The sequence below is a fragment of the Dermacentor albipictus genome, chromosome 1 (genome assembly GCF_038994185.2).
Source record: "Dermacentor albipictus isolate Rhodes 1998 colony chromosome 1, USDA_Dalb.pri_finalv2, whole genome shotgun sequence".
Classification (NCBI taxonomy): domain Eukaryota; kingdom Metazoa; phylum Arthropoda; class Arachnida; order Ixodida; family Ixodidae; genus Dermacentor; species Dermacentor albipictus.
The window spans coordinates 409,124,945-409,147,374 of record NC_091821.1 but is presented as its reverse complement, the minus strand read 5'-3'; the positions used below and the strand labels follow the sequence as shown (position 1 = coordinate 409,147,374).

Sequence of the window (22,430 nt, the reverse complement as noted above, 5' to 3'; positions counted from 1 at the left end):
GTGTTATGTGCCTGTCAAAGAAGCACAATGTGTGACAATCTTCCGTTAATATTCATCTTATCGCCAACCAGAGGCAATTAGTTTTCGTGAAAGTAAAAAAAAAAACAAAGAAAGCAACGGAAACACATGCACAGCGGCATCCTTCCTATGCTCACCCCTGTGAGCACTAAACGAGCGAGAAAGAGGCGGTCGCTTTTTGAGCGATTAGTAACGACATAGCCATCAGTTTTGCAAGTGCAAGAAGCCGAAACCGCCCACGGAACAGAACCCGAACAGCCGTCCGCCTGCCAGAGACGTGATATATAGATATAGAGACATGATATAGAGAGATATAGACATGCCAGAGCAAACTAGCGCTAAAACAAACCATGCAACGGAAACCGAAAAAGGGAGGTGCGCGAAAAAAATTCCCTGTATTCCCACATAGTGGCAGCACATGACAGAAAACAAAAGTTTGGAAATTGGCGTGCTTTTTAAACGTACAAACGGCACCATAAATGTACGGCATCGACCATTTTTGGACTTGTTTGCGGCGTCATATAATGAGCCATTTGATGCTCTTACATCAAAAAAAGTGTGAGCTGCTTAGCACACTGGCCTTTGTGCCACACACCCCTGTGTCTGCAAAGACATGCCCCGCATGGCATGTGTTTGTCGCATTGCCTCAGAAAAGGACGGCAAAAAAATAATAAAAACGCAAGCTGCTTTGCCACACCCACCTTTGCGCAAACATGCCATGCGGGGGAGGTGTGCAGCACAGACGAATGTGGCAAAGTGGCTCGCATTTTCTTTTTTCCTGTTTTCACATTTTTTTAATTTTTGGCACAGACACCCAGCAGCCAGATTTAATTGTTATAGCTAATATGGCAACTTGGAAAAATTGTATTAAGTAGTTTATTTTACAATAGAACACACATACACACACACACAAGAGTTCAGGGTGGTGTTGCTGCTCATTGTTGCATTCGAGTATTGTTAAAACCGTAATGCTTTTAGTGTGTTCCACTGTACTTCTCTCTCTCTGGCTAAAATGTTTGAGTGTTTAACCCCTGGCTTTGTTTCGTGCAACCCAGTTATGACAATATCAGTTATAACAATGAGATTTTCTTGGCACTTTAATATTGTGGGTTAGACTGTACCTGTATCATAGCCACGTTAGACAAACAACTATTTAATCTTTCTTGTTGTGAATTGCCACATGGTATCAAGAAAAAATGTTGTGCAACTTCGTCGCAAGTACAGATTGGTTGCTGCTGGCCCTGACAAGATTGGTCTTTGGCAGCCATTCCACCTACATCCACCTGAGAGTTGGCAACCGTAGTTACATTCCTTCCAAAATAATTTATTCATTGCGGTGTGCACAGAGTTAAAATTTGCATATTGTGCAAGGCTGCAGCAGTTTTGCGTACACTAGAACACACTGCTTTCCATGAGGCATTTATCTAGGATGGCCAAGAAGCTAGCTGCATGACAAAGCACCCAAGACTGTCTCAATATAGTCCTGACTCATCATTGTGGTTCACTGACTATGCCATTCTGCTGCTGAACATGGGATAGGTTTGATTTCCAGCTTGGTCAGAGTACAAAATTACTCTTGTACTAAATTTTGGTGTACATATAATTAAGGACCCTAGATATTCGAAATTAATCCTGTGACCCTCGCATTACACTGTCTCATAGTCAAACTGTCACTCTCCTTTGCTTTTATGTACAGTGCAGCTGTGCCTAATCTTTGCGTGATACGCACTTGCAGCAATGTTTCCTTGTGCATGGTTATATGCAGATCTATAAAGTTCATCATATCAGGTTATGAAAAGATTAATTATAGCTGAGGTTTGTTGGGCAGTAAAATCTCACCCATCTTTAGGTTAGATAGCTCCTGTGTGTACACATTGTTGGCTTGTGCTCAAACAGCAGTAGAATTTTCTGCACTAAAAGAATATACCATACTTACTCGAATCTAGGCCAGCCCCGATTCTAAGCCAACCCCAGAAAGCCCAAAGCCCAGAAAAAAAAAGGTTATCTATAATATGTGCCAAAAAAAAAAAGAGGACAGCATTCACAAAATGAAAACCACATTTATTAAATTTGAGCATGCCTATCTCATTCTACATCATCAGTGCCATTGGGGTGTGATAAATGCCATCCTCGTTTCGGTGCACGTGAAAAGCATCTCCTGCTGCTTCCTCCAACGACTGACTTTTTTCTCATTGATGCAGAAGTCCCGCCCGGCTTGAACGTTTTACAATGCCTCTGCGACTAGCACAACTTTTGTTTGAAACCAGCACTATAGTGGCATCGCCTATTTGGTGCCATTACAATAACGCCATACGGCAAGCTGATACAACGCGGGCACACAGGTCAAAATGGCAACGTCACTCACATGCTTCAGTTGGCTACTGTTGCAGCTAGTGGCTGCTGTGACACTGACTTGTTTAGATTGTGCTAGCTATCCACCACATTTATCAATTTCAATTAAAAACTGTTGCATTCTTTAAAATTCTCGAATCTAAGCTGACCCTAAAGTATTATATATGATTATGTGAAAAAAAAATCTATCAGCCTAGATTTGAATAAGTATTGTATATTCTTGCTGATGAGTTTACAGAATCAATACTTAAAAGGTGACTATTCTGTGATAATGTGTACCTCTACTACAGTTCCCAGTATGCCTCTGCTTTTTCAGCACTTCTCCAATGAAAAGCTGCCATTAAGGTTTCCTCCTTTCCATGTCTCAATTGCAGTCTTCAGTAACGCCTACTATTTCTGCATCTTCATTGCTGAAAAAAGAAGAGCAGCTCATTCCCAATTGGAATTTCCATTCCATGATTTGTGAAAGTAGTTGCCACTGTTTTGATGCACATGAGGGATCCTCAAGAAAAAAGTTTTGTTTAATTCACATATAGATTATTTATCCGAGTTATCTAGGTATTCATACTTCAATCAATCAATCAAATCTTGATTTCCAACGACAGTTGGGGGTCCCTTAGGCAATAGACAGGACGAGCACTGGTCTAGTCTTCCTTCTTATGTCCTAGTTTTTTGCGCTTGAAGTCAAGTATGAATTCTTGCAAACTCGTCCAGATTTCAGTTCTTGTATCTATGTATAGTGAGGTACAAATGCAACAAAATGAATTTTCTAGCAAGCGCAGCATAAAGGCTTTTGTGTTTTGGCTTCATGTAGCATGTTGATCATGCACAAAAATTGAGTGCGTTCCCTCACCTTGTCTAGAATTTTCCTTGCACAAAAAAAAAAGGAGCTTTTGTTCTGGAAACTTGTTGCTAGTAGGAGTGTGCGAAGCTCTGCTAAAGTTTCTTCCCCCTTCCTATTTGTTTTTACTGGTGAAAAGCAGCGTCGCCACATTTTTCTCTTCCTTTAGCAACTCACCAAAAACCCCGAGGACTACCCAGACAAGAAAAACTTGTGCCATGTCCAAGTTGCTCTACGGCTCAACAGCAAAGGCGGCAAGAAGCTGCGCCATGGTGATGCCGTCACCTACATCATATGCAATGTAAGCAAGCAAACTTTTCCCAACTTCATTTTCTCTTTGTTCAGTCCTCCCCTTTATTTCTTGCTCTTTTCTTCTCGCTCATTTCTTCTTTGCTGTGGGCTTTGGCATCAGATAAGCAGTGTAGTCAACTGAACGAAGTACATCACTTCTCTCTCCTCGAATTCTACCGTGTTTTGCATGGGCTGCAGTCCAGACCCTTACACCAGAACCTCAGCAGTGTCATAGACCCCATAAATATGCTGACAAGGCACAAATCCCTGAGCACAAGTGCCTGTGCCCTTACAAGAAATCTTCTTTCATTTCGTTTACACTTAGCTGCTTCAATTTCTTACACTGAACGTAGAATTATTTTGTTACGCTAACAGGATGTGACCTTTTTCTTCACCTTTCGTCACAGCGACCCCACATTTTTAAAAAATTTTTGTCCATACTTCACGAATGCAGCTATCACATGGACTTCGGGACGTGTGACTTCCATACATGGCAATTGCTTCGAAATATTTTATTCAAAATTCAAATATCTGCTACTCTATGCTTCGAGTATTCGGTATGGTATTTGATTCGGTATGGTATTTGACACAGTGCTATGTGTCACTCATGCTGCATAGCCCCTCATGCTCGATGCCTTGAAAATAAGCATCTCACATCATTTTTTTGTTTGTTTGTTTTTTTTTCCGCACAAAAGGAGAGCCAAGCATACTGCTGGCATACCGCCCCAGCTGACATGGTCATAAACTTTGTTTCTGCGAGCACATCTGCCCAATGCAGTGAGTGCGCCAACACTTCAATGTGCAAAATGGCCAGGTACAATGGTACAAGGTTCTATGTGTACAAGATTCAACCAAGTCAACTGGACTGATCAAAACCATAACCCGACACAGACAGAGGAAACGGCAGGGGTGGAAGTACTTCACCAATTGGGCAAAATTGTGCTGAAAGTGGAAAAATTATCAAAATTGTGCTCGTTGCACCAGTACAGCTCTGGCTTTGGCAGGTGTCTGCAAAAGATCACTGGCGTGGTGCAGGGCATTGTGTCATTGGTCTCGGAGCGCATGTGAAAGTAACTTTCGTATTCTGGCCACGTGTGGGTGTGAACAGCCACACCCAATTAAGCCCCATGAACTAGAAGTGACGTTCTTTTGTCTTGCTGCTTGAGCCGGTGAGCAAGGGAAGGCATAGAGGTCTGGTGCTTATCCGCACCTCACTGTTGGTGGAGTGGAGTCACATAGTTGTGCTGGTGTCGTTTCCATGCGCGAACATCTGCCCCTTTTGTTTTGTTGGATATCTTCTCTCTCTCCCTTTCTTTTCTTTTTAACTTGTGCCGGCGCCATGACAGCTGCTCTTGATCGCAGTGCGCAGCCCTCTGATCTCGGCAGTCGTAAATCTTGAAATCGTGTCGATCGCATCGCTGCACAGCATGATCGCCACAATCAAAAACTCCATACTGAGTGGCAAGGGAAGGCATGAGAGTGCAATGGAGGAGGAAATGTCACTTGCTTTACTTATTGAGGGGGCGCACTCCCAATCGCTCATTGTCTAATACTGATGCCTAAGTGCTTCTAGTAGTGAGCCTAGTGAGTTGTGAAGCGAAAACAGATGCATGCAGAATCTCAGTTTGAGCCAGCTGACGCTGTGACATTACCAAGAAACGTCTTTGAATAAACCTTTGTGGTGTTCTCTAACCTTAGCTTTTTCACAACCGATAGAAATTCCTGTCATTTAACTTGCACTTGGTGCAAAAATGCTATGAAAAATTCCTTTATGCAGCCCTTCAATGCTTGTTTAATGCTACAGACTGTGAGACTTTGGTAACTGTTGCCCTACTTAATCAAAATGATCCACTAAATTAATGTTGGCATGCTCCAGACTGCTCCAATAAAAATATATATGTGCAACAGACTGCTCCAAAATCAGAATTGTGTGCTCCAATCTGCTGCAAAGTGAAATTTCATCTGTTCCGAAAATTGCTAACCAAATTACTTTGGGCATTCCCATCCCTGGAATGGCAGCAAAGGCAGCACATATTCCAGGAAGTGTGAAGGCATGTGCGAGGGCATGTCCGAAGATCAGGCTGATTAACTGCCATGGAAGGCATGCAGATCAAGTTCAATACGTGGCGACAAACTTAATGCTGCCTCAGCAGCTGTCCATCTAGCCCACACACGTGATCTCAGGTATTTGCAACAAGCATTCTGCGACGGCTTGCGGCGCCATTACTACAACGACCAGCGACGAATTTTCATCACAGCCGCACTGATCAGGCCATCTAAAGTTCCATCTAAAATACTTAGCTCTAAGAGAGAAAGGGATAAATCATGGATGACGCATGAAATTCAAGGCATTATTAATCAAACGTGCTGCTTATTCATCTGCTTTCGTAAGGTCAAATCAGTTGCCACCCTAAATAAATTAATCAAATTTCAGTGTTCTTTCAAAAGCAGAATTCATCAAGCCAAATTAACTTTTCATGAAGGTATGGAATTGTCCATAAGAAGTAACAGCGAATCGGTTTCGAAATTTACTAAGACTAATCGTAAACAAGAGTTGTGTGTATCACATCTCCTCGCAGTGGATGGAACTATTACAAATAATCAACTCAAGGCTGTCGTCCTAAATAATTACTTCAAGTCGGTGTTTCGGGTACATTCACTCAAAGATACTGCCATTTTGCCAGACGTTAATCAAGTAATGCAACCAATAGATGCAATTACGCTCTCTGAAGAAGGAATATTTCTCCTCCTGAGCGCCATAAAGCCCAGCAAAGCAAACGATCTAAAAATGATACCGAATCGCATCTTGAAGGAATGTGCACGCCCCATGAATCGCCTTCTCCATCGTCTGTTTGCACTTTTGCTGAAAACGGAAACAGTTCCGGATGAATATAAAGCGGCAAAGGTAGTACCAGTTCATAAAGAAGGATCTAAAGATAATAAACATTACACCCAATTTATTTGTTATGCAAAGCATTAAAAATAATAGAGCGTATTTTGTATAACAGCATAGCTAACCATCTCAGTGAGCACAGGTATATTTTCCAGAACCAGCATAGATTTCGCCAGGGGTTCTCCTGTGGCACACAACTGGTTGAATTCCACTTTTATCATGTGTCTGCACTTGACAAGAGATTGGGGCTGGATTGCATATTCTTAGACTGCAGAAAAGTGTTCGACCAAGTCAGTTATTCTATCCTACAAGCCAGGACACCTTGGTCTTCCTGAAAATGTGTTTAAATGGCTGGAAAACTACCTTTCTTCTCGTAGTCAGCTTACCATTGTTAATGGTTCGAAATCGTCATTAGTTCCTGTCATGTCTGGCGTACCGCAGGAATCTGTGTTAGGCCCTGTGATATTTTTAATTTTCCTCAATGCCATATCAAAAGGAATTACTTTGAAAATCCAGTTGTGTGCAGGACTGCGTTGTTTACCACCCAGTTAACACTCCAGCTTATATAAAAATTATTCGATCTGATCTGATCAAAATTTCTGAGTGGTGTAGTACCTGGCACATAGCTCTGAACACAGCTTAATGCAATTACATTCGTTTCTCGAGGAAAAAGCTAGACTCACTAAGCTCCTATGTTATCAACAATGTCAGTCTACCATATGTAAAAGAGGTAAAGTACCTTGGTGCATACAATGAACTCTCGTTAAGACGAGATCGATTAAGCCGATTTCTTGCATATAACGTACAGCATGGGAATGGTTGTTTGTTTTTCCATAGACTCAATGCAAAAAAAAGATCTGCTTAAGAAGATCCACCTCAGACGTGCTCTTCAGTTAATGGTGGTTTCTGAGAAACCTGTATCGATTTCCTTTGAAGCTTCATGCCACAATCAGGTGGATGACAGTTCTTCCCTGTCATGAAGCTGTTCACCTTGCGGGCTTCCACAGAACTGATCTGCCATAGCCTAACAGTGTTCGGCAAAGTCAAATAAGGAACACCTTTTCTTCATATGCCTGTATTTCACTCCTATTGATGTTTACCAAGCTGCTCCAAAATTCATATTTACTGCACCAAAATGGGCAATTCATGCTTCAAACCTGCTCCAAAGTGCCAAATTTGCTGCTCCCAGAGCTGCCCCAAAACTTCCTTGGCCGCTTCCATCCCTGAACCTACACTTTTCTCTTTTTCTTGTACACAGGATGGAAGCCAACTGCCTGCCTCACAGAGGGCTTACCATCCAGAAGAGTTGAAGACTAACGACAACCTTTCAATTGGTTAGTCTTGCCCTATTTGCCTCCACTATGAACATTATATGCCATGGAATGCAAACAGTCCTAGTAATGAAAAGGGGAAAAAAAAGTAATCAGTTCTTTTGCCTGCCTTTCAGATAAGCACTACTACTTGTCTCAACAAATCCATCCTGTTGTGGCCCGGATATGTGCTCCCATTGAGGGAACAGATGCTGCCATGATAGCAGAGGTCCTCGGTGGGTGTCCCATTATCTCTCACTATCCTCTTCATGCGGTCATTTCAAGGCATGTAGCTCATGTTTATAATGTAAGTGTTGTACCCTTTACGAGGTGGGAAGTGATGAAATAATAGTACCTGAATTATATCTTCAGGCCATCCTACTTAGTACCATGACCTGAAGACCTAACGCTTACACTGTGTTGTAGGTTGTAGTAAAGTGCCCTCGTTTTTCTGCACTGAAGCAGATCAAGTGGAGAAGTGTCACCCAGCTATGCACTCAGCTCCTGTTAATTCAACCCTTTCAGGGTAGACATGGTTCATGTTAGCCTATATTCAAACTAAGCAGCTGTTTCAGAAACTACAGTGAAATCAGCTTGTATACTTGACACATCCCATAATTGTAGTTCACTTGAGCACTTGAGCTCGAAAACAGACTGTGTGCAGAATACTCAATGTACACCGCAATATGTAGTTGGCATCGTCTTTGTGTTCAAGGATCTGTTATTTCAGTTTTTTGTCCTGCCTCCACATAGCATCAATACGCAGGTCAGGCTGCCAAAATCATGTAAATGCTGTTGACAGCATTGAAGGCATTACAATGTGTAAGTTATTATGCGCAAAAGAAGCACTTACAGAATGCTGTGTACGCACTACGCAAGTGCCAGACATGGTTCTGTTATCGTGCACGACCATGCATATATGCATATTTCTCAGACACATGCAGCCATTCTTTGTGGATTTCCTTCCAAGTACTCCATTTCTCAACTAACATCTCCATACATATGGCAGGAGGTGTTCATGGATTGTTGCTTGTGCAGGTTCTGCAATGTAAACAGAAAATATCTCCTTTAGCATCTTTTGTACAGCTGGCTTAGTCCATAAAGAACTCATCATCAATACCTTTAGTTCATATTATACAACTTCTCATGTGACAAGTTTTACATTGACATAAGCTTTTTCCAAGGCAGAAAAGTATACAGTAGAAGCTCGTCAATTCGAAATTTCAGAGAAGTCGAAGTAGCCACCGCGGCCCGTCCAACAATGTATTGAAAGCAACATGTAACGCATCCCGCTAATTCACAATGCAATCCGCAGTGCCACCGATAATTCGAACTCCGTGCCATCGTGGATGGAGAGAGTGTTAGTGCACTGGAGCACGTTGGTAACCTGGCATCGCCACGCAGCTTTGCTCTGTCCATCTGACGAGACGGTCATTTGAGGGATCGCCCAACGTTTGTGCGCAAGCGCGAGTATGAGCGAGTGCGAGAGAGAAAATATGGGGGTTTTTGCTCCTTGAATATTTGTCTTCGCCTAGGTACGAAGGCAGAGAACTTTCTTTCCTCTTTTTCGATGCGTTTGTCCCTAGGCTAGCCGGGATGCATCTTTACAATTGCTATACTCGTGGACAACTTTTCTTGGCTATGAAGCAAAGGCTACAAAAACTAAGCACGCCTCTTTCACCGCTGCTGGAAGTAGTCCTGCAGTTTTGTTTGCGTTTTCTTACGTGGGAAATAGAAAATATTCTTTTTGCTTTTTACAGCACCTAACGTGAAACGATACGTAACGTTCACCAGTCAGCTATTGGTATTTTATTGTATATTTAATTTGCTCTTTCGAGTTTTCGCACACCCGAAACCGTTGCACGATTTGCACATTCATCAAGCGCAATATGACACCCGTTTTTTCTGGTGAGCGTTTGTCGCTTGCTGTCCCACCAATCAACTCCCCTGAGAGGCTGTTGATCAACTTTAGCAACAAAAGACTGTTGAAGCACACAAAAAAAGTGTTTGCAGCGTCTGTGCGGAAACCAAGAAAACCCTTATCTGGAAATCGCAAACTTCGCCATGTACAAACGAGTGAGCGAGCTAGCTGACTGCTGCACTGGCTCTACCGATGACAGCGTCGGTTGCGTGTCCGAGTCTTAACTGCCGCCATACAGCTACTTCGGAGTTCCGACACACGCTGCGATGCTTGCTGTGCAGAACTTGCTACATATCGGATGTGAATAAACAATGATTCGTGGCGAGTTAATTGTATCTGCTTTCACTAAAGTAGAGAGGTTGTGTGAGGTTGGCAAAACCAAAACTGTTGCCGAGCGCACCCTGATTACGTTGCGTACGAATACAGTCATGGGCAGAAGCTCTGCCCCCGTAGCTTTCGCTTCGTCGCCAAGAAAAGTTGTCTGCGAGTATAGTAAGTACAGCGGGGCATGGCACTTTCGGAGGTGCCCGACGTTTCTGCACAGGCGCGAGTAGGAGCGGGTGCGAGTGAAAAAAATGTGGGGGCTTTTGCTCCTTGAATATCTGACTTTGTTTAGGCACTACGTAGAAGTTTCTGTGCTCGTGCTGTATGCATTTGTCCACTAGGCATGCCGGCTTTACGGAGTGGGGTCAGGTTTGTTTGCGCTCTTACGCTGGCTGCCCGCGCGGTGAGGCAGTGGGCATGGATGCCCTATTTGGGGATCGCTGTGTCTGAAGGTACATCAGGCAGACTGCGGCGCTAATGCTGAGTCAGTCATGCTAGATTAAACCTTTCTTGCCCCTTACGGCGCTCTACCTTCAAAAAATTGGCTGCGGCTTAGCTCAGCTAACCCTGGATATGCAAAGCGAAAGCAGCGGGGATTTGCAGTAGCGCCACTTCGTAGGGCAGCAAGGAGGCTCTGTTCAATACAAAAATGGAGTTCAGCAAGTCGAACCATGCAGCAGTCAGAGTCGGTGCATGCTCCTCTCAATCGAGTTGGCTCAAGGAGTGTGCGAAAAATCGGACAAGGGGTTGCAAGGTGTCCAAACTTTCGGCAGTTGTTATACATTATGGTCTTTGGGGAGAGTGGCGGTGCCGCGAAGCAGACCGAATAATCGAGCATGTCCGAATTTTTGGAGTCCGAAAAATTGGTCGGTGACTGTACTTCCGCTTCATCTGCTTCTTCCCACGGTCGTGCAGTTACGTGCGCAGGTACAGAAACTATGCCATTTTCTACCGTGTTCCAACATGTGATCATGCTCTGTGATCCGCTTGTTCTGCCTCAGTATTCGTGTAGCACTGACTTATACCGCTAGTCATGTGTCCTTGTGCACAGCGTGCAACGCCATCAGCGGAAGTGCTCAGCGCCTGAAAAAAAACAAGCGAGGAGAAAAAGAAATGAAGGCGGGGCCCATGACGTACGCATCACGTGATCCTTGAGGTCCGGTATGGGAGAACACGGGGAAGGAATTTTGCTTGCGGAGTGAGTGGCGAAAGTGTTTCGCTTGGCAGTGGAGCTTGCCTGCTGAAAGCATGGGTTCGCAGCACTAAAATATTTATATCTTGGCTATTAATGAATCGATCTGAAAATTTTTTTGGCAGAACACTCCCTAAAGGACACGTAACAACTTCTAGTGTATAACCAAAATTTGCTTTGGGGCTTTAAGAGTGTAATGCAGTAGCATTCAAGGATCCGTGAATCCTATGGACAAATGCGGGCTTTGTGGTAGCAACATGGCCTCTTGTGTGGGCCGTGATGTGGCGGAGGCGAGTGCCAGCTGGAGGCATTGCAAGAAACCGGGCACGCCGCTCTATGGCCCCCGAGACACCCACGCGCCGGCGTGCGCAAATGCCAGACGCCGCGGTCGGTCTATAAATTGTGGAACCGCTGGAAAAGGGGTTTCTTTGAGTTTCTTTGAGCGTAACAGAATTATGTTTTCTCATATAGTCAAATTACAATACGAGAGCTATCATGTCTATATTGTGTGTATGTCCTAGTTTACGATTTTTCCACGTATTTCAGCTTGAGAAATTCAATTAGTTCAGTAAGTTTCTTGCGTCACATGGATGGCCTGGGTAAGGATGGTTCAAAAATATTTTTGCCGAAACGACCCCGGACGCTGGATAGCAGATCTTCTGTGACACGGGCTCCTTAACGCTTTCGCGTTAAAATAATTTAGTTATAAATAGGAACTTCAACGTCTACGGTGACTTTTGATATGCCATCGGGACAATTAGATTTTTTATTTTTTGGCTTAATTCTTGGATGTTTCAATATCACTCTTTCTTAAGTTGCATTGCTCTGTATGTTTATGGGTCTTCTCAACAAGCAATTTCCCGCTGGGTTTTTTTTTTTTTTTTTTCTTAATCAAGTGCGTTCATTGTTTGGTGCTAGCACAAACATGAGCATATACCATGCCTTATTTTTGTGTGCACCTTACCATACCCTATCCATTCTAGTGAACATGCCAGTATCTATCATCAAGAAGTTCATAAACCAGAGCTTCACAACATTAGCCGGGCAGTGCACGCGGGCAAGCATCTCAGGGTACTTTTTCCGCTACTCATCTGAACATTGCAGCACCTATGCCGTAGCAGAAATCTTCCTCAGGAAGTGCTTGCTGCACACCTGAGTTGTAGCTAATGGCTGCTTGCCGGTTCTAAGTTTCGTGATCCAAGCTTCACGTAGCTTCTTGTCCTGTGGCTACGTGGAAAGGCTGACAACGGGCTCTGTTGCGTACGTCTAGCACTGCGGCATCAAGCAGTAGCCTACCATGTTGGATGCCTTCGAAGGCAACCACTACCTATTGGATGATTTATTACTACTATTTATCACTACCTATTATAGTGATTTCAAGTGTTGTCAAGCAGACACCCGAAGCATGAAAACCTCCCCACTTAATCAGAACCGCAGCGCAGCTGGGACTTTAAGGTTTCGTTTTCAGCTTGCTTCGGCGCTTCCGAAGTAGTCGGCACGGCTGCTGTGTCCACGTGAACTCTCATACCACGTCATATTGACTGCAGCGCTAGCTTTGCCAGTGGTAGAGCTCGCCCTCAATAGACGTTGTTCTCACCAACGTGACGTAGCGTGTGTGCACGCACGTGCTCACGTTACGTCGGACTATATACACACGTTAACGAAGTGATCTTTTTCTCTGACTTTCATTAGTTCGAATTTTGTGTAATTCAAATTTTCATAGCATCCCTGCTGAATTCGAATTAACAAGCTTTTACTGTGTAAGCGTCTCTGAATACTTTTGAACATGGTCAAAATGACCGACGACACGAATTGAACAAGTCAAAGCAATTGAAGTCGACTGTATTGGTGTTCATTGTAAACTGTCACTGCTGCAACTCTCTGCTCCCTGTACTCTTGCTTAGTTTGCCAAGTGCATAACTTTATGAATATGCAGTGCTCCCCAGTTATCTGCTCATCTCTGTACGGGTTTCCTTAACATGGCTTCTGTGGTTACCATGAACACCAACAAGCAGTGTCTGAAGAACAGAACTGCACCATGCCATTTTAAGCGTTGACACAGACATCTGTTATGTGCATGTATGCACACATATGTGCTAAAGAACACATTCCATGCATTCCAAAAATAATTTTTAAAAATAGCTTGGAGGTGTTAAGCAGTGAGCCTTACTGGTGTCCTTCCTCCTCTCTTTTGCAAAGGCTTGGACCCACACCAGTACCGGAATTACAGCTACAACAGAGACGACGATCCCAGTGCCAAACTGAGCATTGCTAAGACACTAAACCTGAATGATTACAAGGACTGCCAGAGGATCAGCTTCTGCTGCCCTGTTGATAATTGCAGTTCCACAATCACTGTGGAACACATTTTTGAAGGAACTGTAAGTGTCAGACACTTTCTTTATTTGCTCATTTGCAAACAGCAGTAGACTCCCATCAAGTTGAACACACGAGACCTTAAAGCTCCATCTCACGAGGAGTACAGTATATAAGTGCGCTAAGTCTATGGGAACTAAATGAAATTCCCCTGCTGTTCAGCTTGGAGAAAGAATTCTTTGCTCATTTTGTCTAAATGGGAGCATACGTACTATATAAGATGAGGCCAGTTTAGTGCTCCAGATAGAAATGAAATATAAATGCAAAAGCATTATATGCCCCATTGAGTGAAAATTGATTGTAGTTGACATAACTGAAAGATGATACCAAAAATGGCTGGCGGCACAAAGAGTAAAAACACGTAAAAAAATGCTTGGATTGCGTCAAATTAGTAAATTCTTTTCTCTCGTTTCCCTCCACCTCCCCACAATTTATGCATGAGGTTCTACTGTATTTAAGAGAAAATGGTCTGATCAGCACATTCAACATTGCTAACATTCATTTTCTTTTCCAGGGAAAGAACTTGAAGTTTACTCTTGCATCATGTCCTGGTTGCAAGATTGACTTGTCCAGCTACCTCAATGCTCTTTGCAATCAAATGACTTTAGTCATTCGATCATTTATCCAGAAGTTTTACTTGGTAAGCACAGTCCAATATTTGGTGTTTGCCCCACACTTTTGGAGACTCGCCAGTGCCATTACAATAATCTTTCTAAGAGAACTGCAAACTTTAGCGTGTCGGGTGCAAAAAATTTGTTACTGATACCAAATTCCTGTGTGCTGGATGGAGGGATGCAGCATCCTGTATCAGAATGAACCCCCAAACTACAGATCCCTGAGGAAGTGGCATTTCAGTTTGCCTTTAATTTAAGAAGTTTGCCTTTAAGCTGTGTTCCCGCATTCAGCATCATCTTAATTGTGTTTCCTTGCTGAATGCCATTTACCCAGCGCACTGGCACAGTGACTGCAGCATTTTGCTGTTAAGCACAGTCCCGTGTTCAATTTCCAGCCGTGGGGATCACATTTTGTTGGAGGCGAAATGAAAAAATCTCGGTACCCTTCCACTCTGTGAAGAAGAATGACCAGCAAAGCTGTGTATGTGTGCCCCTTAATGGCAAACTGCACCTCCGCCACGGGTCGGCCCGGCATTGCACTATCTTCGGGATCAGCCCACATATGGGGAGTGCTTAACACCTGCTTCACCTCCACCACAAGTCAGCTTGGCATTGCACTGTCTTCGGGATCGGACCACGTATGGGAAGTTTTTTGCTCACCACAACGACACAAGAAATTTCCTTGGCCGGTAGAGGTATACAGCCTCGCTGTAAAAATGTTTGTGTACTTGGATTTAGGTTTGCAATAAAGAACCTCAGGTGGTCAAAATTTATCCAGAATTCTCCACTGAATTGTTTCTCATAGCCTCAGCGTTGCTTCCTGACATTAAACTCCATGTATCAATCAGTCAAGTGCTGTGTACTTCATGAAACCCTATGGGCTACACTGAGGTCCTTTCCGTTTGTGCGATGTGACCGGGTAACAAATACAAAAACTTTAGCTGTACAAGGAATCTGCCAGGTTTCTGTACAGTAAATTCTTATCGGGCTGGTGGGGAGAGAAGAGTGAGTGCAGCAAAGCACCATTGTAATATCTGACGAGTCATGACTTTTTATGGCCTTTGATTAATTGAAGGCATTGATAAGCTAGTATTCATGTTTAACTTCTAGGCCCGTTATTGGTGATACAGTTTACGCTCGTTACAACGGACCCCCATACAATAGACTTTTGGATATAATGGACCATATTTCAACCTTAGTGTAGTCTGCCTATTTTATTAATGCAACGAAGTTCGCTTTTAACAGACCACGCTACAACGAATGATCGGCTACAGTGGAGGATATTAGCTGCAATGATTTTCGAAATCGGCCGTATAAAAGGATTTGCCGTGTCAACATGGGCTCGCAACTGACTTGCGAGGGTCAGCCAACAATCACAGCTCAATATCTTGCGTGTGAGGGAGCGAGGAAAGCGGGACGGAATCACGCCGTCTTGCGCATGCAAGGCATGGGGGTAAAGCGAGGGAAAGAGGGGGGATCCTACTCCAGTGGCTGCTGTTAACAGCCCGGCCATGCGGGCGTCACATCTTGAAAGCAAGCTGCGATGCGGACAAAGTGCACACCCGTCTTGCGCATGCGAGGCATGGGGGGAAGGCGAGGGAAAGATGGGGGGTTCTACTTCAGTGGCTGCTGTTAACGACACGGCTGCGCTGGCATCACGTCTTGAAAGCGACCTGCGATGTGAAGAAAGTACGTGCCCGCATGGGCCCCATTTTCAAAGTGATCTGTGATGTGGACAAAGTGCACCCAGTGCAGTTAGCTTCGTATGTGCTGTGCTTTCAACGTTTAGTTTAGTTTAGCAAGAGGCTGCACGAAGGTCAATTTGCTTGCTGCTGCTGGCTTGCTTAGGTTGTTTAATTTGCTATCATACCCGCCATGGTTGCTCAGTGGCTATGGTGTTAGGCTGCTGAGCACGAGGTCGCGGGATCGAATCCCGGCCACGGCGGCCGCATTTCGATGGGGGCAAAATGCGAAAACACCCGTGTGCTTAGATTTAGGTGCACGTTAAAGAACCCCAGGTGGTCAAAATTTTCGGAGTCCTCCACTACGACGTGCCTCATAATCAGAAAGTGGTTTTGGCACGTAAAACCCCAAATATTATTATTATTAATTTGCTATCGCAATCGATGCTTCACCTTTTGGGCGAAGCTGTGATTTTTTTTATATATATATATATATATATATATATATATATATATATATATATATATATATACTTTGGAGGTTCATCACTTACTCTTTGAAATAAAGTTGTTAGATGCCGCAACAAAAATTTTGGAAGTGAGGCGTCTCGTATATTACGGACTTCAGATAAAACGACCTTTATTATCGGATTATCAGGGTCCGTTGTAACGAGAGTCAACTGTATTTGTTTAGGTAGAATGGCAGTGATATTTTGTTTAAGGTTAGGGTTAGCATGAGCTGCCACAAAAATTATGAGTGAAACCATAGGGGGCAGCAGGGCAGTTCATTTCTTGAAGCCTCTCAGAGAAGCTAGAACTGAACGGCGGGCAGCAGGGACAAGGACACCGTCTCTTGGTACACTTTCTGAGTGAAGAGAGGGAGCTTTTAGAGGGAGTGTTTGGTAATGTACAGGCATGCCTTTTATTAGCAGTGCACTTTAATCAAACGGTTGTGTCACTTTCATATGCTACTCTGTGCTGTTACATGAGTGTGAGCGTATTTACATGAAAAAACATTTAGAATTTCATACTGCACTTGGCAGCACACTAAAGATCATCAGACAGCTTTCACCTACATTATTTTCTTTTTCTTTTTTTTTTCTTTCTTTTTATGTGCCTTTTATTAGGGCTGGCTTGTCTGTGAAGACTCTGCTTGTGGCCACAGAACACGGCAGGTGCCTCAGGTTTTTGGCAAATCTGGCCCTGTTTGTGCTGCATGCCAAAAATCAGCCATGCTGCCGGAGGTGAGTGCTTTGTACAATCCTTTCTCTTTGCTTCTTCACACATTAAGTACATTTATGCAAACAGTACTTGACAATGTCAGTTCGCTACAACCTAAAGGGAGCACACTAAAGGGAAAAATGATTTCTTCTGCATCAGTAAATTACCGTTCTACAACACCGAAAACACCACTCTTACAACGATAAGATGTTTGGTAAGCCAGAAAAAGTGCAAGAACGAAATACGGGTGGCGACGCCTACTTAAGTTCCCGCACCTGGGGGCTGTGACGTATTGGATTTTGATGGCATCTTCTAGGGCCTACTAATTATATATAGTGGTACAGATTGACTTCATTGTGTTCTAAAGGAACCAAATACTAAACATGGCAAATTTCGGGAACCTTTATTCAGCCAATGCAGCCCAAATGCGAAAACATAGGTACCTTGGAATCCCTGACGTCACGCTGATGTACTGGCGCTGGGGTTCTGGCGCGAAATTCAAATGCTGATACTTGGACTTTAATTTTCTCATCTAATAATCAAACTATTTTTTTGAAGTGACTACCTGCAGGATTCTCAAACAATGCTTCATTAGTCTAAACTGATTTATTGTTTTGCTTTAGTGTCCGTTTAATGTGGCAAAGCAAGCATAGAGCTGATGGCTCCATTACATCACAAGTTTTTCTATGTTCTACAGTGCCTCTTGTTTGATAGTGTGTTGGAAGTTCAAAAGTAAACGGAAGTTCAGCCTGGCAATTTTTGTCAGCGGTTGTTGCACAAAACGAAGCAAAATGTGTAAATATACCACAAAATCTGTATGCCATACATTGACGTCGTGAAAAATGATTGTTGGATGGAATTCAAAACAGGAAGTTTTACCTGTATAGGTATTTTCTCCACTCCAGTAATACAAAGCCTTTTTTTGACAAACACATGGTTAAGTGTTCTAAGAAAGTACCTATAATCTACTAACCCAGCCTGATTTAATGCTTTCCTTCAGTGTCCATTTAAAATTTGCTTGAACAGGGCATGCATGACACATCCGCCTTTCTCTCTCTCTCTCTTGTTTTTCATCTTCAGTACAAGGTGTCCGACCTGTACAGACAGCTGACCTACTTCAGCAAGCTCTTTGAGTTCTCCAGGGCACAAGCAACTCTCTCGGAGATTGAAAAAAGTAAGTCTTGCCTTGTCAGCTTTTACTATTTTATCGTAAGTGCTTGATCTTTAGAGCTTATTTATAGTTGCTGAGTTACTACATCAATACTTCTACAATTTTTTATTCATGGCCAGCTTAGGGCAAAACTAGCCTCAACAGAATGCGAATATAGTCTCCAACAAAATTTGCAGTCAGATTTTTCAGACCTGCTCAGCCTACCCACAGCACTGTTACCCTCTCTGTAATAACAACCTACATATAGAGGCAACCAAAATTTCAGCAGCCATTAAATGATAATTTCACAAGTAAACTTCATGATATCTCTGTTTGGCTGTGGAGCAAATCATTCTAGCTACAACTGTAAAAGCAGTGTGCCTGTTCACAGTGTCTTTACAGAAAACTCTGCAAGTTTTTTAGTAAACAGTAACCACATTCAGCAATAATGCAGTGTTTAGTATTTTACAAATTTTAAGGTAGACAGGCCTGCTAGTCGCTTTTCTGCTGTGTTTACTTGCACAACACTTGAAATATTGACATTTAAAATAGTGTCTATATAGTTTTTCATGAAGAATTCCGCAGTAAGAATTTTAGCCATTTATGGTCAGAATTCATAATAACAACGCAACATGGAAAGGATTAAAGGACTTACAATGCCTCCCAAGAAAGCACCAAGGTCATTGCACATGCGCAGAACCCAAGCTTCACTTAGGCTGTTTTGTGCACAACTAAAATACCGTCTAATAACTTTGAGCTTGCCATTTTGAAAGCTGACTAGTAGCATGCAATGAAGCAACCACAGATCTTGAATAATCTCTGTACCAGTTTTACATGTGGATGCCTGTGCAAGTGACTTATAAAGAGAAGAAACGAGAGACATTGTTTACATCTCTTTGGCAGACAACCAAAGCTTGCTTGGGCTTTCTTTCATTTCTAACCTTATTATATTTTATTTAATTTTATAGATCAATAGGCATTCCTGTGTGATAAGGCAAGGATTGTAATGACAGACAAGCAAATGAGCAGTTGTGATGCTCTTGCACAATTGCACTTTCCTTTCTTGCCTTGCTAGATTTAATTAGTTACCTATTAATTTCTAACAGCAAAATTTAGTGAATGATTTTAGTTTTATTTTTTGCTTTTTTTAACACCTGCGGAGGAGTGAAATTGATCGACTGCTTATAAAAGTTGGACACATGAATTGCACAATATAATCTACACTGTGTGACCGCATGCTGAGAAGCATTTCACTTATGGATGTTTTATGGAGGTCTGAGACTCATATTAACATTTGCCAATGTATGTTAATACACAGCCTAACACAGGCCACGGTCAGTTTTCTAAGCTTTAGGTAGCATTGAGATGATGAAGTAGCTTATTGTTGAGGCAGACGATGCAGGCCATATACAGAAGCTTGGTGTTGATGGGCCACATGAGACGTACAAGCTACGTGTTTGAGGCCCATGCTTTAGATTGAAGACGGTTAGGGTGCCAATTTTTTACTTTGCCTGAAGTATGGTGCCTATGCAGAGTACAAAAGGCCATGTACTTATTTACTTATTCATTTAGTACCGTATTTACTCGAAAATAGATCACAGAGAAATAAAAGATAACTTTAATATAGGTGAACCCATATATTAAAAAGAAACAAAAAATTTGAATATGACACAGCCTTATTTACCATAAACTTGGCTACTAAATCTCACTAGTCAATGCCACAAGCTGCGTCCTTGTCGGATGCTTCACAGGCGCCCTCTGTACCATATAGTGCATTGCATATATAGCATTTTTTAAAGCCATTCTGGATAATCTCCGCTGGCAGGTCCTCTCATGAATCCTTAACCCACATCACGACTTCACTGACAGGAGCCTTCTTGCTGCGTCCCATAGGGTCTTGGCCACATTTTGCCACGCAAGCCGCTATTTATAAGACCTGGCAACGCAGTCTTGCCTTATTGACAGTGACATGTAATGGTTGGAGCTGAGGCATTGTACTTCGTTAGCTGGGTACTTTTGCTAGCTTTGTTCATGAATACAGGTAAAAGACCTTTGGTCACAAATATAGGTCGACAGCTCCTCTTGGATACCATTTATGAAAACAAAAGAAATATATATACATAGGTCGATCTATATTAGAATAAATATGTTAATATTGCGACATAGTGTTGTTTGTCTGTTGTTGATGGCCCTCATAACAAAGTTTTTCTCGTGCTTTGTTTCCATGCTAGGTCAGCACATTCATTAGTACTCTGTGTTGATCAAGAAGTGACAAAAGATGAAGAACCTACCACTGTAGCATGTAAACAAAACATGATATTAATTTTGTTATGAAGACCCAGACAATATAAAAATAGCGCTATCCAACAATAGCTTCTTGGCCATTGTGTAGTGGAGTGGTTAGATCCACATTAATACACAATACTGGCTACTACAATGTTGTAAAGTTGATTACTATACCGGGGTGGTACCAACCGTGAAAACTGGGAATTCCCAGGGATGTTGAATAGTCTGAATATACTGAGGGAAAACTCAGGGGATTTGTGCTTTTATCAGGGAAAATTAGCTGAAATTTTGTTCAAAGGGAACGAAAGTCGTGGTAATGCTGGCTCTAGTAACAGAGAGGAATCGTAACGTATCTTCTTTGACGCCGTGTCGTCGGCTGGAGGAGTTGCCAGTGTAAAGTCAACGACTGACTTTTCGGACGCCCGATAATTCGGACGGCTTCGCGGCACCACCACGTAATCCGTAGAGTCAATGAATAAGAACGTCAGAAATTTTGCACGCAAAAACCCTTCGCCGTCCGATTTTCCGGACTTTTTGGCGTGACCGTAGGTCCTAAACGGCATTGATTAAAGACACCACCGCCGCCATTTTGATTACCTCGCCGCGTCGAACCGGCGCTGTCGCACGCAGATCCGCAGGCAGCCGTAGCCGCAACCGCGGCAACACTAGGTTTAGCTGCTTCAACCTTCGCTATTAAGCTTCTTGCAGTTCCGTGTTTTTCATTGAAAGAACTTGCCGCTGTCGGCAATGGCACTGACTTCGCCTTTGTGGTTCTCGCGATTGGCTTCGAAGTTCGAAAAGCACGGCGCTTTGCATAAAGCCGGCTCCCGAAAGTCAGCTTCGCCTCAGTTCAGCAGCGTTGCGCGTTGAAACATACGCGAAATAGTTGCAGTGAAGCATAACAAGCGTGGGAAGGGGCAATTGTCACGGGACACCGTACGTATTCCTTAATTATACACATGTGCACCCGCCATCTCCTGTCACAGTACGAGCACCGATATGCCTATTAAGTGTACTGACAGGCCTTCGGAGCTTTTCTGTATGTGCCTGTGGCGATTTGATCCCTTAAGGGCAGTAAAATACATGTTTACATGTAAATACATGTTTTTCGAATAGCCCGATTTTTCAGACGTTCTCGCGGCCCCTAGGGAGTCCGAAAAATCGGACGTTGGCTGCAAAACTGACCAGGAGAAGGCTTCAAATAGTCCGCCGGGCGAACGCGCAGCTTAAGGAGGATGAGAACAGGAATGACCTATGCATTGAGGAATGAACGGGAAAGGAAGCGTGCCACCACTTCTTTGAAGGAGCTTGAGCTCAAAAAACAAAGTTTTGGCTGACGCCGAGATCCAGGTGTTCCTCACCCAAACCAAAATAAACTATTTAAAGCAGTGAAACGCAACACTGAGACTTTGTGCGCAGGCTGAGAGTATGTCAGGGAAGTTGTGGTTTACTTTCCAGCTGCTATGAGAGAATCTCACTTGTGACAAAGTTTGGGCCACATACCAATGAGCTTGCTATCAATTGATAGAAATAGCTCATATTCGAAAATATGAACGCGACAGCGTTAAGGAGCTCGTGTTGCAGAAAAGTCGGAGTCAGCGGCGTTGGCAGTGAGCAATAAATCCCGGGAGGCGCTTCATAAATAAAAAAACAACATGCAAGATAGGCTGGGTGGGAATCGAACCAGGGTCTCCGGAGTGTGAGACGGAGATGCTACCACTAATATTTCCTTCTGTATGCATCCCCTCTGATTCGCATTTGACAATGTTACACTCAATTAATTTGCAATGGTTTTTACCATTTTTTTAAAGATATTTTATTTGCTATGCATTCTACTAACCCCTCCCTTCCATTTCTTTTTGAATAAAGTGTATAAAATAAAGAACTACTTAATCCAGTTTGAATAGTATACCATTCAAACTGGATTAGGTAGTTTTTATTTTATTTTTTATCATGCTT

General features: G+C 43.0%; 1 protein-coding gene across 1 annotated transcript in view; it reads left to right on the top strand.

Moving 5' to 3' along the window:
• PolA1 (DNA polymerase alpha catalytic subunit) overlaps positions 1-22,430 on the top strand; it is a 129,760-nt gene that overhangs the window by 72,021 nt on the left and 35,309 nt on the right. The window contains exons 30-36 of the mRNA XM_065451842.2: positions 3,381-3,512; positions 7,654-7,729; positions 7,843-7,941; positions 13,342-13,523; positions 14,033-14,158; positions 16,942-17,058; positions 18,116-18,209. Coding sequence (XP_065307914.2) covers positions 3,381-3,512; positions 7,654-7,729; positions 7,843-7,941; positions 13,342-13,523; positions 14,033-14,158; positions 16,942-17,058; positions 18,116-18,209 — 826 coding nt within the window. The remainder of the gene's footprint in view (positions 1-3,380; positions 3,513-7,653; positions 7,730-7,842; positions 7,942-13,341; positions 13,524-14,032; positions 14,159-16,941; positions 17,059-18,115; positions 18,210-22,430) is intronic.